At 43.4% G+C, this 14,892-nt stretch overlaps 1 protein-coding gene across 1 annotated transcript in view; it reads left to right on the top strand.

The window, feature by feature from the left end:
* LOC311034620 (adhesion G protein-coupled receptor L3) overlaps window positions 1-14,892 on the top strand; it is a gene marked incomplete at its 3' end in the record, with an annotated part of 245,238 nt that overhangs the window by 148,795 nt on the left and 81,551 nt on the right. The window contains exons 9-11 of the mRNA XM_084042512.1: window positions 3,926-4,109; window positions 11,761-11,883; window positions 13,117-13,322. Of these exons, the coding sequence (XP_083898638.1) occupies window positions 3,926-4,109; window positions 11,761-11,883; window positions 13,117-13,322 (513 nt within the window). The remainder of the gene's footprint in view (window positions 1-3,925; window positions 4,110-11,760; window positions 11,884-13,116; window positions 13,323-14,892) is intronic.

Here is a 14,892-nt window from a genome sequence, read left to right as displayed (position 1 = left end):
CAAGAATCATTATTCCATTGTTTAAAACAGACCAACGGTAGAAAATATGGCAGCGCCTAGAGAAAAAGAGCTCCTTAATTGAGAGTGAATCGACCTCTGCCGCTAGCTTAATGTCAAAAGGTGCGATTGGAAATTGGCTGCAGATAATGAATTATTACATCATAGTTAGGACTGCTGCACATGCGTGTGTCTCTGTCTGAATGAGTGCACGCGCACGCATGCGTGTTTAAGCGCGTTTAAGCGAGTGCGAGTGCGTTGCTGTGCATACAGTGTTGGTGTGTCTGCGCGCGTGTGTGTGTTTGTGCGTGTGCATGCATGTGTCAGTGTATTGTGTGTGGAAGTGTGCGTGTAGTTGTGGATCTGTTTGTGTACACGTGTGTGGATTCATTCGCACATTTGCGTCCATGCGAGCGTCCACTCGTGCATGCATGTGTGTGTGTCTGATATGAGCGTGCAGGGTAGGTTTTTGCGCCAGGAAAGGCCAGCTGGTGCTATTTGATATTCTCTTCATTGCAGCTGGTGCCAGTGAGTTGAATGCAATCAGCCCCCCTTCTATTGTTTCAGCTCTTTTCACTATCAGATCGATTTGACGGTACAACATCACTTATCATGATAAGGTAATTGCAGGGCCATTATGCTTGTGTGCAGTGACTACGGAACTCTTTAGATTGTTGGACAACCACTTCAGAGGCTCTATACATCTACGTATAATAACAGTATGATAAGGTTGGCAAGGAATATCACTTCAAACACTAGCCTAATACGGTGTTCCAACATACAATAAGGTCAAACTGAAGAGGTCCTTTGTCCATCAGACGACATTGAGGCTTAATCAGGAGTTAAAGGCCAGGGGTAGGCTGAGTGGTGGACATTGCTCTTGTCTTTGCATGTCTTTATGTATGTATTTTGTTGTTTTCTTGTGTCATGTCAAATGTGTGTACTGTTATACAGTATGTTGCATACATGGCTGTTGGGTCGCAAGACAAATGTCAGTGCAAACTGACAATAAAGTATTATCGTATCGTAATAATCGTTTGATACATTCGTTTCCTGGGCCGTTCTAGAATGCACTTTGAGACGTTTGAGCGGCTCAGACGAAGTGCATCTCCGTTGCCTCTGGTTTCATTCCCCCTGCTGTTCTGGAGTCATTTCTGGAACTCCTATTCCCTTTCATAGTGCATTGATCAAAAAGGGAAACTAACCACAGGGTTCAAATGCTGATGTATTGCTGTATATCACATTAACCACTTAACCACTTAAAACCCCAGCATCCCTATTCTCGTAGGAACATTCACATTTCAGCTCACAGCGCGTTGTGTTGCAACACGTCAGCTTGTAGATTGGCTATTTTTTGCAAAGAGATTTGGTGTAGATGGAAAAAAGCGGTACAAGTACAGTTGTAACTCAGGTCCGTTATATAAAAAAAAGAATAGAGGCTTTGAGTGGTTAAACCCTATATACTTTGTTGACCGGGGTCCCCCAGGGGTCTGTACCACTCCTCCCTCTCTACACCAAATCTCTTCATTGAAAATAGCCGATCTACAGTACAAGCTCCGGGCTATTTTGGGGTCCTTATTCCATTCAGGGCTGTGAGCCTCACATTGGCAAAGTCGGAGCTGCATGGAGACGAGGCCTGAAATTAGAACCTTCCAGGTTTGGGTTGTACTTCAAACGGGAGTCCTCCTCAATCACGGTTAATGTCAAACCTTGCGTTTGCAACATTTGATGCGACTGTCATCTGTATCCACAAACGGTCCACGACTGTGGAACATTCTTGGGGGTCGATAGGTCAGGAGTGTGGAGCCCGTAGGGCCCCACTTCAGTGCAAGTGGTACATTAATAGACAGAGAGAAGTACTTGCTGTGTCCATTTGTTTTAAACTGGATACAACTATAATTGTGCTTTTATATCGACTTGATTACTACAATACTAGACAGTGAATGAATAAATGAGAGATTTAAATGGCTTGAGAGTTTTGGATGCATCGTTTACATGATCAGATACTACAGCATCGGAGCTGATTCAAAGATACTGCATATTACTGTATGTGCTCATCCCTGCTGTAGGCTACCACTTATTTCAATACACACAGTCATTTAACCCATTAAGACCGGGAACGCATCTGTGGGTCATTTTTAGATTTCTTTGGCTATTCAAAAATAGCAGATATACAGCTGCTATTTTTAGCGCACTCGGTGCCGCGCTATGAGCTTGTAGATCTGCTATTTTTGAAAAATCGTGAAAATTCGTGGCAAATCTTGGATTATATATCCAAGCGGACAATTGTAAAATATTTAGTTCCAGGAACCCCCAGAAGCAAAGATTTGAATTACAAATGTCTGCCAAAACAAAAAGAAAACATTCAAAGATTTGCACAACTTTTCATGATTTTTCAAAAATAGCAGATCTACAAGCTCATAGCGCTGCACTCGGTGCCGCGCTATGAGCTTGTAGATCTGCTATTTTTGAATAGCCCAAATAAAGAAATCTAAAAATGACACACAGATGCGTTCCCGGTCTTAATGGATTAACTGTCAAATTAAGTCTGCTTTACGTTCAGCTTCACCTTGTAGATCTTGCTATTTCTATTGCCGAATGTTCCCCCGAGAATAGGGATGCTGAGGGTCTTTGGATGGCTTGGTTTTGTTTTGTTTTTTAAGGGCGGGTGCATGATTGCAATGTTAGCTTCCGTCTTGAGAAAAGAGATGACTGACTGTGCGTATGCTGGCTTTTGAACACTAGGATATCAGAGGGTGAATATCAGAGGGCTGTGATCCATCAAATGTGGAATTAGTCTTTATCGTCACACCCCTGTGCTCCGTGGAGCATATAAATGTTAACATTATTACCGTGCGATGGAAGAAAAACCTCCAGTCACGTGTTGAAACAGCTAATGGGTCGGAATTGGTGGCTCATTTCATTTGTGGTATTCTTTACCGTTTTGCTGCTTGGAGCAGAAGTTCCAAAGGAAGGAATGGTTTTGCTTGACCAATTAGTATTCCGTTAATAAATCTTGCCATTGGCATTTTAAAATCGTTAATGGCTCTCAATTTGTCATCTTGTCTTGAGAAGTCTTCTCGTTTTCTTCCCCCAGCTTATCGGCTTCAACATTGTTGTGGGGAGATTAAAGAAGGCATAATAGTGGTTAAATACTATTAATATGCAACAAAGCTTTCATCTGAACAGCCACCCAGAGCTGCGACAGAGAACAACAAAAACCATGTACAACCTTTGACTCGGGAGCCCGAATTTGATGACGTGGGGATATTTTGGTGCACTGGGATTGTCTGCGAGGAAGCACATTTATCATTCCAATTAAAGACTGTACAGCCTGTAGTCTTTTTCATTTTCAGCTTCCTAACTATAATTCATGCCTACTTTAAATGATGTTGTTTTGCTTGTAATTACACCTCAAATGCAACCAAGCCATACTGTGCATCATGATCAAACATCATCGTCATCATCATCATCATCATCATCAAACATCATTGGTAGTATACTGCAGAATGATAACTTCATATCTCCCCCCACCCAAAAAAAGTTATTTGCAAGACTTTAGTTTGAAATGAAACACTGGTTTCCACAGGGATTCGAATGAAGGAACATGTCATTCGTGTAAAAATGGAAATTGCATTTTACCGGGTTATCATGCCACAGCAGTTCCTTTGACCATGCCAGCGTGTGTCCCCTGACTCAGTCCTAGAATAACCTTGCACAGCAAAGGAATTAAAACGGACCCGGGTTCCGTTTTACACTCCCGAGTTAAATTAACACTTGTGATTTTACTGTGCACCACTGATCCACGTGTTAAATTCTCATTCAGTCCCATCGGAATCACAATTAGTTTTTTCACGGCTCACCACCCTTCACTCCTGCTCTCACCCAGACAGTAATGGTCTCTTGTAACCCCCCCCCCCTCTCACAGGCCATGGTGGAGACGGTCAATAATCTCCTCCAGCCTCAAGCCCAGTCGGCATGGAAGGAACTTAGCACGGGGGATCAACTGAGGGCAGCCACCATGCTGCTGGACACGGTGGAACAGGGCGCCTTCGTCCTCGCCGACAACCTGCTGAAGACGGACATCGTGCAGGAGAACGCCGAGAACATCCGTGAGTACGGGGTGCTTCCAAGGGTATTTTACACTGTGTGTTGCCAGATTCTGTGAGAGAAACAAGTAACCAGGTCTAGGAAAACCAGCCCAAAAGAAGCGACTATGGGCCACATGAGCACTTTAACATATGCATCAGCTATTTGAAAATAGCAGATCTACAAGCTCACAACGCGTCGCAATGCGACGCGTTGTGAGCTTGTAGATCGGCTATTTTCAAATAAAATCTTGCGGGGAAATTATACTAAGCAGATCTGGCAACCCTGTTTACAGTGTGTGTTGGGAATGAGGATGAAGTCTGACATCTGTGTCTATAACCCCCGTAAAACCTATAGACTTAGTAAAGCGAAAGAGCTGAATTGTGCAACTGTTCTTGGTACGCTCTTCTTTTCGGTCTACACCAAATCTCTTTGCCAAAAATAGCCGATCGACAAGCTCACAGCGACACGTTGTGACGCATTGTGAGCTTGTAGATTGGCAATTTTTGGCGAACGTTTCCCCCCCGAATAGGGATACTAGGGTTCAAATGGTTAAACAGGTGCTGGGGTTGCCTTAGTTTAACAACACATTGCCTGCCAAAAACGCAGATCTGCGTTTTTTTTTTAAATTAATAAAAAAAAAGAATTTCACCCAAAGACCAAGGAGATATGATTTTTCGAAGATTTAGACTCCCATCCACTTCCTTGTTAACTTAAAACTTAAAGATTCTGTATCTCGGCTCCTGAGTACTTTTGTTTTTTCATTGAAAAATCTCTGGCAGTCTACTGAAAAAAAATCTGAAATCAATGGCAGTCAATGTAATGTGGGGTTCTCATGCGGTGACAAATGTGTGTTTCATTTGTGATTTGTAATTTTATTTGGGAGTAGGCTACTATTGCTACTAAATATTCAGTTTACTTCTGAAATAGTTGAACAACAGAGCAGGAGCTTAATTAAATATGATAGATTCTTGTTTTAGCAATTATCTTTGTTTTTCATTTTCCCTGTCGGAAATGGCGATGACGTACAATATGCCAACGTGCAAAAAACACATTGAAGTGTGATTGCTTTTTATCGCGTGTGAAGGAGCCAGCGTGAACGGAATTGCAGCGCATTGATTCATGCTCAGGCTCCTTTACTGCACGTATACGAGCTGGACAGATGGAGCGAGCTGTGTATTGTGACATTCACAGTCAACTCGCTCTTAAAAAGACGTACCACTGGTCTCAGGGCTCACTCAAGGTTAGATATTGTCGCGGTCGGGTGGAAACCTTGTATCTCCATGCTTCGTTGTACAACATTGTCGCACAAAAGTAGCAAAAATTGCACATCTACGAGCTCACAACGCGTAGCATGGCGCCGCGTTGTGAGCTTGTACTGTAGATCTGCAATTTCGGGAAAATGTTAAAAGTGAAAGAGGTTAAGTGCGTCAGTGGGTTTTTATAAACTAGAGGTTCGGGTTGCTACACGGCCCTCACATCTAGACTTTGGGCTGCTGTTACATCACATCATTACAACTACATTACATCGCCAATCCGACCAATATGTCTGAGTCATAGTTTCGACGGCTTTGTCAGAGTACCCGTTGTACCCGTCTGTCCCTTTTGTGCCCATATACTGTATGGAGACGTCTCTATCCGTCTGTCTACCTGTGTCCCTTTTATGCCCATATGGACATCTCTGTATCTCTCAGTCCTTGTCCCCTTTATGGCCATATATGGAGATCCCTCATGTCATCAGTATATATATATGCCCATATATTGACACGGCCAAATGCGCATATCGGTTGGCGGTTCTGGATAACTGGATATCTATATACAGTATGGACATATCGGTCGGATCGGGCCTGCCCTTCCATTAGCCAATATTCATATAGGATATTGAATCAATGAAAACTATTAACACGAGTTTGTGACTAAATAATGGATCCACTGGAACACAGGCTCTTATTTTCCATTTTCTGAAAAGTAACCGTTTTGGACATACAAGGTGTCTTGCCCGACAGCGACGATATGTCATCTAGTGAGCCCTCAATTGTCTCATCCATCTTTGGCCTTGTCTGCTGTATGGAGGGTTACAAAGTTCACCTTATAGCTATTGATCCACGGTGCTCCTGTATTGACAGCGTTGCTCTCGAGTCCCTGGTACAAGTGTGAAGGTCACCGGCTAAGCGCCGTTATCCTTGTGGGAGGCCATCTGTGGCGTTCATGGTTAAGGGTGACCCCTCAGTCAGCGGTCACCTATAAGTTGACATAATTATCTCAAATGGCCGTGTTTTATATGCATGCCATTCGTGGCCAACAGTCCTACGGATAAGGGATCGATGCCCATTGCTCACGTCTGTCGGGGGATAAGTGCATTCGTTGTCAGTTGAAAGCAGACCCTGGAACTGTTACACGTCTACCCCCCCTTCCCCCTGCAAGCCCCCCGAGTGATTTTTTTTTTTTTTGCACAGAGCATCCATGTTTCATAGGTGTAATTCTGTGCGTGTGTCTTAATTGGTCCGCAGGGGTGAAGGGGAAGCAATTTTTATGACACTAATGCTTTTCATAACTGGTTACATCTGTTTGTTGAATTGTGCAGGGTTTGGAAAATCAGCACTTTCACATTTCCAGCCATTTGCTGAGCACAGTTTTCAGTTGTTGAAAGCAAGCATTGAATAAAAGAATGGTGCAAACGGCAGAGGTTGGGGGGGAGGGGGGGGGGGGGGGGCGGTGGTAATGTTGGGGAAGATGATAATGTGTGGATGTATCTCCCTCTTCTCTTAACGGTTGGGTTTTTCTTATTTTTTTAAGGCTCCAGCTGCCATGGCAACCTAAAAATATAGGTCCTTTCTGACTCGAAAAAAACAAGACAGTGAGTGTAGGGAGTAGTAAGAGAATTAATAAAAACTGAATTTATTATATCTGGCACACAATTCATAGGGGTATTAAGGAGATTCTGAGCTTGTTGGGGGCTGGGGGGGTGGATGAAACGATCGTTGCGCAATTCAAGTGGGGATTTTTTTTCATATGAAGAGGGCTAGTCTGGGTAATCATGTGATGGTGACATGTTTACTAGGCTCGTGCTTTGTCTCCTGCAGTCTCTGGTGTCATCCCTGGCAGTTAAATGAGGACCAGGAGACCATTAAAACACTGGTGACCACTGCGCCGGATAATGATTAATCTCTCACAGGGAATTCACTGCCAAAACGAAGGGGCTTTTTTTTGTTTTATTCTTTTTTGCCCGCGGATGCAGCTTGTCCTGTTTTATGTATGCTGCACTTAAGTGTGTCTCACTAAAAAGATACTTTAACCATTTTCAGTGTCATGTTGGGTGCATTTCGTTTCCTTTCCAAATGAAGGAAGATGTTCTTTTACCCATTATCTCTGCGTTTTTCATCCCAGCCTTTGTCCACACGAGTGAGCGTCACTCTCTCCTTGCTAATCTTTCGGAAGAGATTTCTACCGATTAAGCGGGCTATTTAAACCCGGCTTTGAAGGTACATAGCCTTTGGCTGCAACAACATATATTCCCCGAAGCCAGTCTTAAGCTCTTTTGCACAAGCAAACGGGGTACAAAGAAAAATGACTGCCTCGAATCCAAAGGCAGGCCCAGAATCCTGAGAATTGTGTGCTATCTAGGGTATTGTCTTAGTTATGTCGAATGGGAATGCATCACCCTCTCTCCCCCCCACCCCCCCAAAAAAAAAGAATGAAAGAAAGAAAAAACAATCCTCGCCTCCTTTGCTAAATCTTGTTAATATAAAGGGTTTCCTTTTGTTTAAAAACTGAAACTATGGAAAAGACTGGATTCGGGGCTTGGGGGACGATTAAATGAGGCGTATTTTCAACATTTTACACGACCGCTTTAGGCGAAAATGAGGCACTGCACCACTCAGTTCTGTGACGGCTTTTGTAAAAAGGTTATAATTTGTGTTTCCACGGTGGACCTGGGATCAGGACGTCCCTGTGAAAGACTACACTGACATCAGTGTGGTTTTAGTCGTGGGACGACAGCATATCACGAGGACATTATGTTACGGCTGCACAGTTAACAGTGCATAAAACAGAAAAGCTACTACGAAGCGGCAGACAAAGCCAACTGTTTTTTTTTTTTTAAATCTTAATCTTTTTTTTCTTTTTTCTGAACCACTTGAACCTTTTCTGGGGGGAACATTTGGAGAGATTTGGTGTTGACGGAAAAAAAGCGGTCAGCACAGTTCCAACTCGACTAGGGTTTAAATGGTTAACCTTGGTATTTGGAATGGCAAAAGTAGCCCCAGGAAAGAGACCTGTGTGTGCATGCCATGTGACCAATATCCATGAGACCTAGAAAGGGAGCAAAGAGAGATAAGATTAATCTCAACCCACATACACGTTCATCCAACTCTTCATCTAATTAAGAGTTTGGTCAAAAGATACTAGAATGAGGTCCAGGTCAACATTTTAGCCGCTGCTAAACGTCTAAAAACGGTGAACACATTTCTGCCGCGCTGTCACGAATTGTGGATAATGTTTGTAATCGGAGCAGCCTTTTGTGTCGACAGAGTGCTTTCCCACAGCAGGGTCTAAAACCAATAATTGAATACCTACGTCATTAAGCCCAGTGGTGGACAAAGTACTCAACCCCAGTACATTAGTCAAAGTATAGATACCCCTGGTCAAATATTACTCCAGTACTCAAGTGAAAGTTGCTCAGTCAAATGTGTTAAAGTACTGGAGTGCTTGCTTTTTAAAAATGCTCAAGTATTCAAAAGTACATGCTTTTGAAAATACTTACAGTAAGTACAAATTACAATGCAGTACTGATTCTCAATTAAATTACATAATTACAGTACCCAAGTATATGTACTTAGTTACTGTCCACCACTGATTAAGCCCACTCAACGGATCGTTTTGGCCAGGGTGAGCACACGGTTAGGCAACCGTGCTGACTGGCCATGGTTTAGAACTTTCTGTGCCAAACAGAACCAAGCCTGTTTGCAAACGCAAATGGCACAGTTATATTAACCGCTCACAGAGCCATTCTATGGTGGAGTGGGAAATCTCTTTAAGTAGCTTTTTTGGGGCACTAGCCTTAATATCAAATTGTAGTCCACTGACTGGACACATGAGGTATCCAGTAGTCAAGTGTAATGTAAGGATAACGTTGATGGTCGCATAGTGGTGAAACTCACCACTATGCTGTTCATCACCCTACAGAGTCAAATCCTCAATGTTGAATTATCTCTGTTGATTTGACTGTGCATGTGCTTACAGTATAAAAAGCCTCATTCTGAGGTCAGATCATTGAAATGAACACTCAGGATCTTACCTTGTATTTCTTGTTGTGCCTTTTTGTGTTTCCACTCTTCTCTTTCTGACCTGCAGTGGATTGCCTTCAAACTGCACTGCGAATTACTTAATCTCAGCAGGTTTAGAAATCAATGTGACATTTACTGTAGGAATACCCAGTCGTCAATCACATGGGTCACCTCACCTCTACTTGAGTTTGAAGCGCGCTCGGCTGTTTTTTTTTTATGAAGCTCAGTCGTATCAAGCCGTTATCTGTGATGGAACGAGTGCATTTTTTAACCCATTAAGGCCTGAGGTTCTGATTCTACAAAATGTCTTCTAAATCCTACTCTAAAGAGTTTTTTGAAAAAAACGTATGTTGCTAGTGGTTCTCAAACTTTTTCATGTCAAGGACCCCAAAATGTATATGTATTTGGCCGCGACCCCCATCTCATAATATGTTGTTGTTCCAGGGACCCCCAGAAGCAAAGATTTGAGTAAAAAATGTTCGCTTTAAAAATATATATATTCAAAGATTTGCAAACATTTTCTTGATTTTTCAAAAATAGCAGATCTACAAGCTCGAGCTTGTAGATCTGCTATTTTTGAATAGCTAAAGTGTAAAATAATGTTTTTTTTTTGCTCAAATCAAAAAATTACACAGATGCGTTCCAGGTCTCAATTGGTTAAAGGCTCGCCTCCTATCAGCAGTCTCATTTTCTCCTGCCGCATGACGCCCGAGTCTTTGAACCATAAATTAGGAGCTCAGCTTCAGACACAACAGCTGTTATAAGCTGCGGCAGCGGCCTGCTCATTCATCTCTATCTCCTCCACGTATCTCTCGCTCTTTCCCTTCAGAAAAGAGATCCTTGAAATGAAAGAGGCGTCTTTCGTCAGAGTGCAAAGAAAAGCATCTGTTTTTACAGTCGTCGACTGGGAGGCTGAAAAAGTGTGCCAACGGCCATACTGTAGGCGGCGGGTGAGCCTGACGTTTGGGAAAGGCTAGCATTTGACCACCAACTTATTATACAGTGCCAGGAGTATTTGCTCAAATCAGCTGCATGCGCATAGGAAGCTCTGCCTGTCTGCCCGTCTGTCTGTCTGTCTGTCTGTCTGTCTGTCTGTCTGTCTGTCTGTCTTCCCTCGTTTATCTTTGGGCTTTGTGGATTGGGAAGGAATGGAATTATTTCTATTTACCACCTCGAACAGCAGCTAAAGTTCTCGCTCTTCGTCCGTCCGTCTGTCTGTCTGTCTATCCATCTATTCCGTCAGTGTTGTTGTTTTTAATAACGTGGCCGGTGGCCGTGCACACCTGGTACACACAACACCACACTGACTGCTTTCTCTTCCTCCCAAAATGAAGTGAGCGTGGGTCGGATTCCCAGCTAGCGTTGTACCTCCCACTCCCAGGTCATCGCTCCTCACTGTAGGCATGCTGCAGGTAGCAGGTGATTCGGGCTAGAAAGAGCGCGGAACTTACCGCACGCGTACTATGCATTCGGAGAGCTCCAATGTCAATCATACCAGCTTGCTACGCCAGACACGGACCCCGCAAACGCATGTTGTTATATTGTAATTATTGTGGTATCTGCAGCGACAATGACACAGACATAATCTATATCTATAATCTAAAATATTCACCGTAGCCAGCAGTACATTTGGGGAGGCTAGCCTCCATTACCCGCTCCCCCGCCAACGGCTCTCTGTCTCTCTCCCTGCCTCTGTGTGTGCGTGTGCGTGTGCGTGTGCGTGTGCGTGCGTGCGTGCGTGCGTGTGTGTGTGTGTGTGTGTGTGTCTCTCTGTATCTCTGTCTCCCTCTCCTTCTCTCCGCCCCACCTGAATTCTTCACCCATGCTCAATGCTCAATAAAAGATTCATATATAGCAACACTGCTAAACCCCCACGATCGCAGATCAGAGGGCCGAGAGGGATGCGATCCCTCAAAGCTGCATGAATCAGGAAGGGATCTACCTCATTTAGCACACCCAGGGACTGTGCAGATTAATGGAATCAATTACAGCTGTAGAAAGGCTTTTCAGAATCAGAGAGGAGGTCTACTACCTACAGTATCTTTGATGTTTACAGGCTCGTTCTGTACAGCAGAGAGAGGTGAAGTGTGAGGCCTGAATGGCCACTTAAAGTCATATAATGTAGGATTTATTCATTTATTTCAATTTTTTCACTGGCATATTCTTCATAATAACCATTCCACATAAATGTATGGTGTGACCACTTCTCTAAATCCGCGAGTGTCTGCCTCCTACTTTACCGCCAGATATTCAAATGTAGTGCTTGCACATGAAATGATGCTTGCACAGGCTTATGTCAGATAACTAACTGCAGCAACACACTTACACATTTTACTGACTGCCCTCCCAAATGTTGTCTTTCTGGTTGTGTGTGTGTGTGTGCGTGCAGAGCTGGAGGTCGCCAGGATGAGCACAGATGGAACTCTGCCTGACCTGAGGTTTCCACAAACTGGCGGCCATGGCAACTCCATCCTCCTCTCTGCCAACACCTTGAAACAGCATGGAAGGAACGGTGAGTAGGCCACATCCTGAAAGCAGCCGTGACGGAAACGCTCTTGTTATTACTGCGCTCTCAGAGCACAGCGTGACATTCAGTTGCAGAGAAATGGACACATTATAGCTTCAAAGTGGTATTTCTTTGTTAAAATAAGTGTTAAATGGCTTTATATTCGGATAGTAATCGTTGCTATTGAGTGTTTGTTCCTGTCTCTCCAGCTCTTTAGTGAACAGAACATGCATTTTTCAGGTCAGGATACACATTTTATCCAATCAGGAGAGAGAACTCAGACAGGATACAGGATAAAGGACACAAGGGAAATGGAAAGGAATGATACAAATAAATGAGCGGACACATTTTAAACTGTAACACTATGAAATTGAAGCTGATAAATGGGTACTCTCTCCTGATTGCCTGAAAATATGTTCTCTGTAAAGAGAACATATAGAGCTGGAGAGATGGGGAGACCCCTGTTACTGAACAAACACCTTATACTGTAGCAATGATTACTATCAGAATATAAAGCTTTAACCTTCTTACAAAAAAACATTTGGTTATTAAACCAAAAAATATCACTTAACCTATCTTTAACATGAATCTTGAGTAGCTAGACGATCTGAAACTGTATAGTACGCCTGGTGACATCTAAATCAAATGAATGGCAGTGGGTGAGCTCTGGTTTTCTCCGCCGTTCAAGTGCATACATTGAATTGAGATTTCACCATTTGAATCAGTAGAGGGAGATTTCTGATTGTCTGAGACCACCTCTCCACTGGATGACTGAGTCTGTGCCCAGCTGGAGCCCAAGCAGATCATTATATAGCAGCCAGGGCTGGCTGGCTGATTTCCCATCGTCATCTCCAACTGTAGTGTACAAATGATTGTATTTTCATCTGAGAGAGTGATCTCAGGCACGGCGGGGAGGGGTCTCTCTTTCACATCCGTGCTTGAAAAAGTGAGAGATGCGAAAGAAAGCAAGCGCAAGCGGCGGAAAAGAGAGTGAGGAGAATAAGAAAACGTCTGCCTTTGTCAGAGAGTGTCAGAACGGGAGTGATAACAGCACTTCACCGATGCCGCATTACATCGAGGGTTCTCATTAAAATGATGAAACCTTTGTGACGCATCAGAGGCAGCCGATGCTGTAAGAATAAACCTGCCTTGCCGTTGTCAGGTTCTTTTTTTTCTCCCCTGTGTGTGTTCAGGCTGCAAACATCCAATCGTTTGTCCCTCCTTTTGTCCTCCTCACAGGAGAGATCCGGATTGCATTCGTGCTGTACAAACACATCGGCGCGTACCTGTCAACGGAGAACGCCAGCATGAAGCTGGGCAGCGAGGCCTTGGCCACCAACTACTCTGTCATTGTCAACTCTCCGGTCGTCACAGCCGCCATCAACAAGGATTCTAACAAAGTCTACTTATCGGACCCAGTCATCTTCACCATCAGGCATCTTCAGGTACACACAGACAACCCAAAAAGAAAAAGTGTCTTTTGTCACAGACAAACACGTACTCTGCCCACAGTCAGGCAGACAGACAGGAATGTGTGCACATACAAAAACCCCCGCACACCGAATTTCTTGAAATAACTCCAAAGCCCTGCTCAGCTTTCAGAAAATTGCCTTTATACGTTTCTCTGCCGCATAACCCGTTCAATCCTGGAGCGCATCTGTGTCATTTTAGATTTGAACCATAACCATTATTTTAGTATAGTATTTTATACTTTGGCTATTCAAAAATAGCAGATCTACAAGCTTGTAGCGCGGCACCGAGTGCAGCGCTACGAGCTTGTAGATCTGCTATTTTTTTTAAATCGTGAAAATGTGTGCAAATCTTTGAATATAGATATTTTTAAAGCGAACATTTGTAACTCAAATCCTTGCTTCTGGGGATCCCTGGAGCAAAATATTTGACAAATGTTCAAGATTTTTCTAAAATAGCAGATCTACAAGCTCGTAGTGCCACGCTATGAGTTTGTAGATCTGCTATTTTTGAATAGCCCAAGGAATCTAAAATGACACTGATGCGTTCCCGGATTTAACGGGTTAAGCGCACCTTAAATCCACGAAACACAAGACCCGAAGCAGAGAAAGGCGGCTTAATGTTTAGAAGTGTAGTTGAAAGAACAGATGCCAGTGGAAAACAAATATCTCAATAGTGGGGGGTTCATAGTTGCTTGCTTTGTTGATTATTTTCAGCAAATAAAGAAGAGCCTAGGCAGAACAAATATTGGTCGTATATTGATCCCTCCTAGGGGTCGCGGGGAGGCAGTGTTGAGCTGCTATAGCAGCCCCCACACCCCCACCCCACTGGTCAACCATATGTTAAAGGAATACTTCACCCAAATTATATATTTTTTAAAATCTATCAATCACCCCATGTAGACTTGAATTTCTTGAAGTTTGTGTCGTGTTTTTGTCGCATTCCTGAGCAAATAATCCAATATAGGCAGTGGTAGGAGACCAATGGAAAACTATATAAAAGAATAATATCAAATTCAAAACTCTCATACCCAGCAAGCACAATTACGTCATGATGACGTTATGATGACGCCCGGTCATCACCCCGGTGACGTTCAGGACTAGGCCAGATCACAGCCCATATGGGGATGATCTTTACGCCATTTACAGGACGTCATCACCGGGACATCATATGGACATTTGGACAGCAATTTTGGGTGATGAGAATGTGTTTAGATGACGTCCTGGAAGTGACGTTTTTGTGGTCAGGATTAATTTTGGTTGAAATCGGGTGATATTCTGTGCCAAATCTGACTTGTCTTGGTTTGACTTGATCTAGCCCCAATCGAGACGTCACTGATTGGTCCGGGTCCTGACTGTGCTTGCTGGGTACTGATTCAGGTTCAAAGAAAAAAAATAGTATTGCTCTTGTTAAATTAAGAAAGAACAGAAAAGAGAAAGAGAGGAAATGGGGAAACAAGACTGACAGGCAAAAGTTTGGTTTGGCCTTTTTTAAATAAAAAAGTATCAGGAGGATGTGGAGACAGTTATTTCCTGTACCAGCGTT

The sequence above is a fragment of the Gymnoscopelus microlampas genome, assembly GCF_963454915.1.
Source record: "Gymnoscopelus microlampas genome assembly, chromosome: 19".
NCBI classification, from domain to species: Eukaryota; Metazoa; Chordata; class Actinopteri; order Myctophiformes; family Myctophidae; genus Gymnoscopelus; species Gymnoscopelus microlampas.
This window is presented reverse-complemented; position numbering and strand designations above follow the sequence as displayed.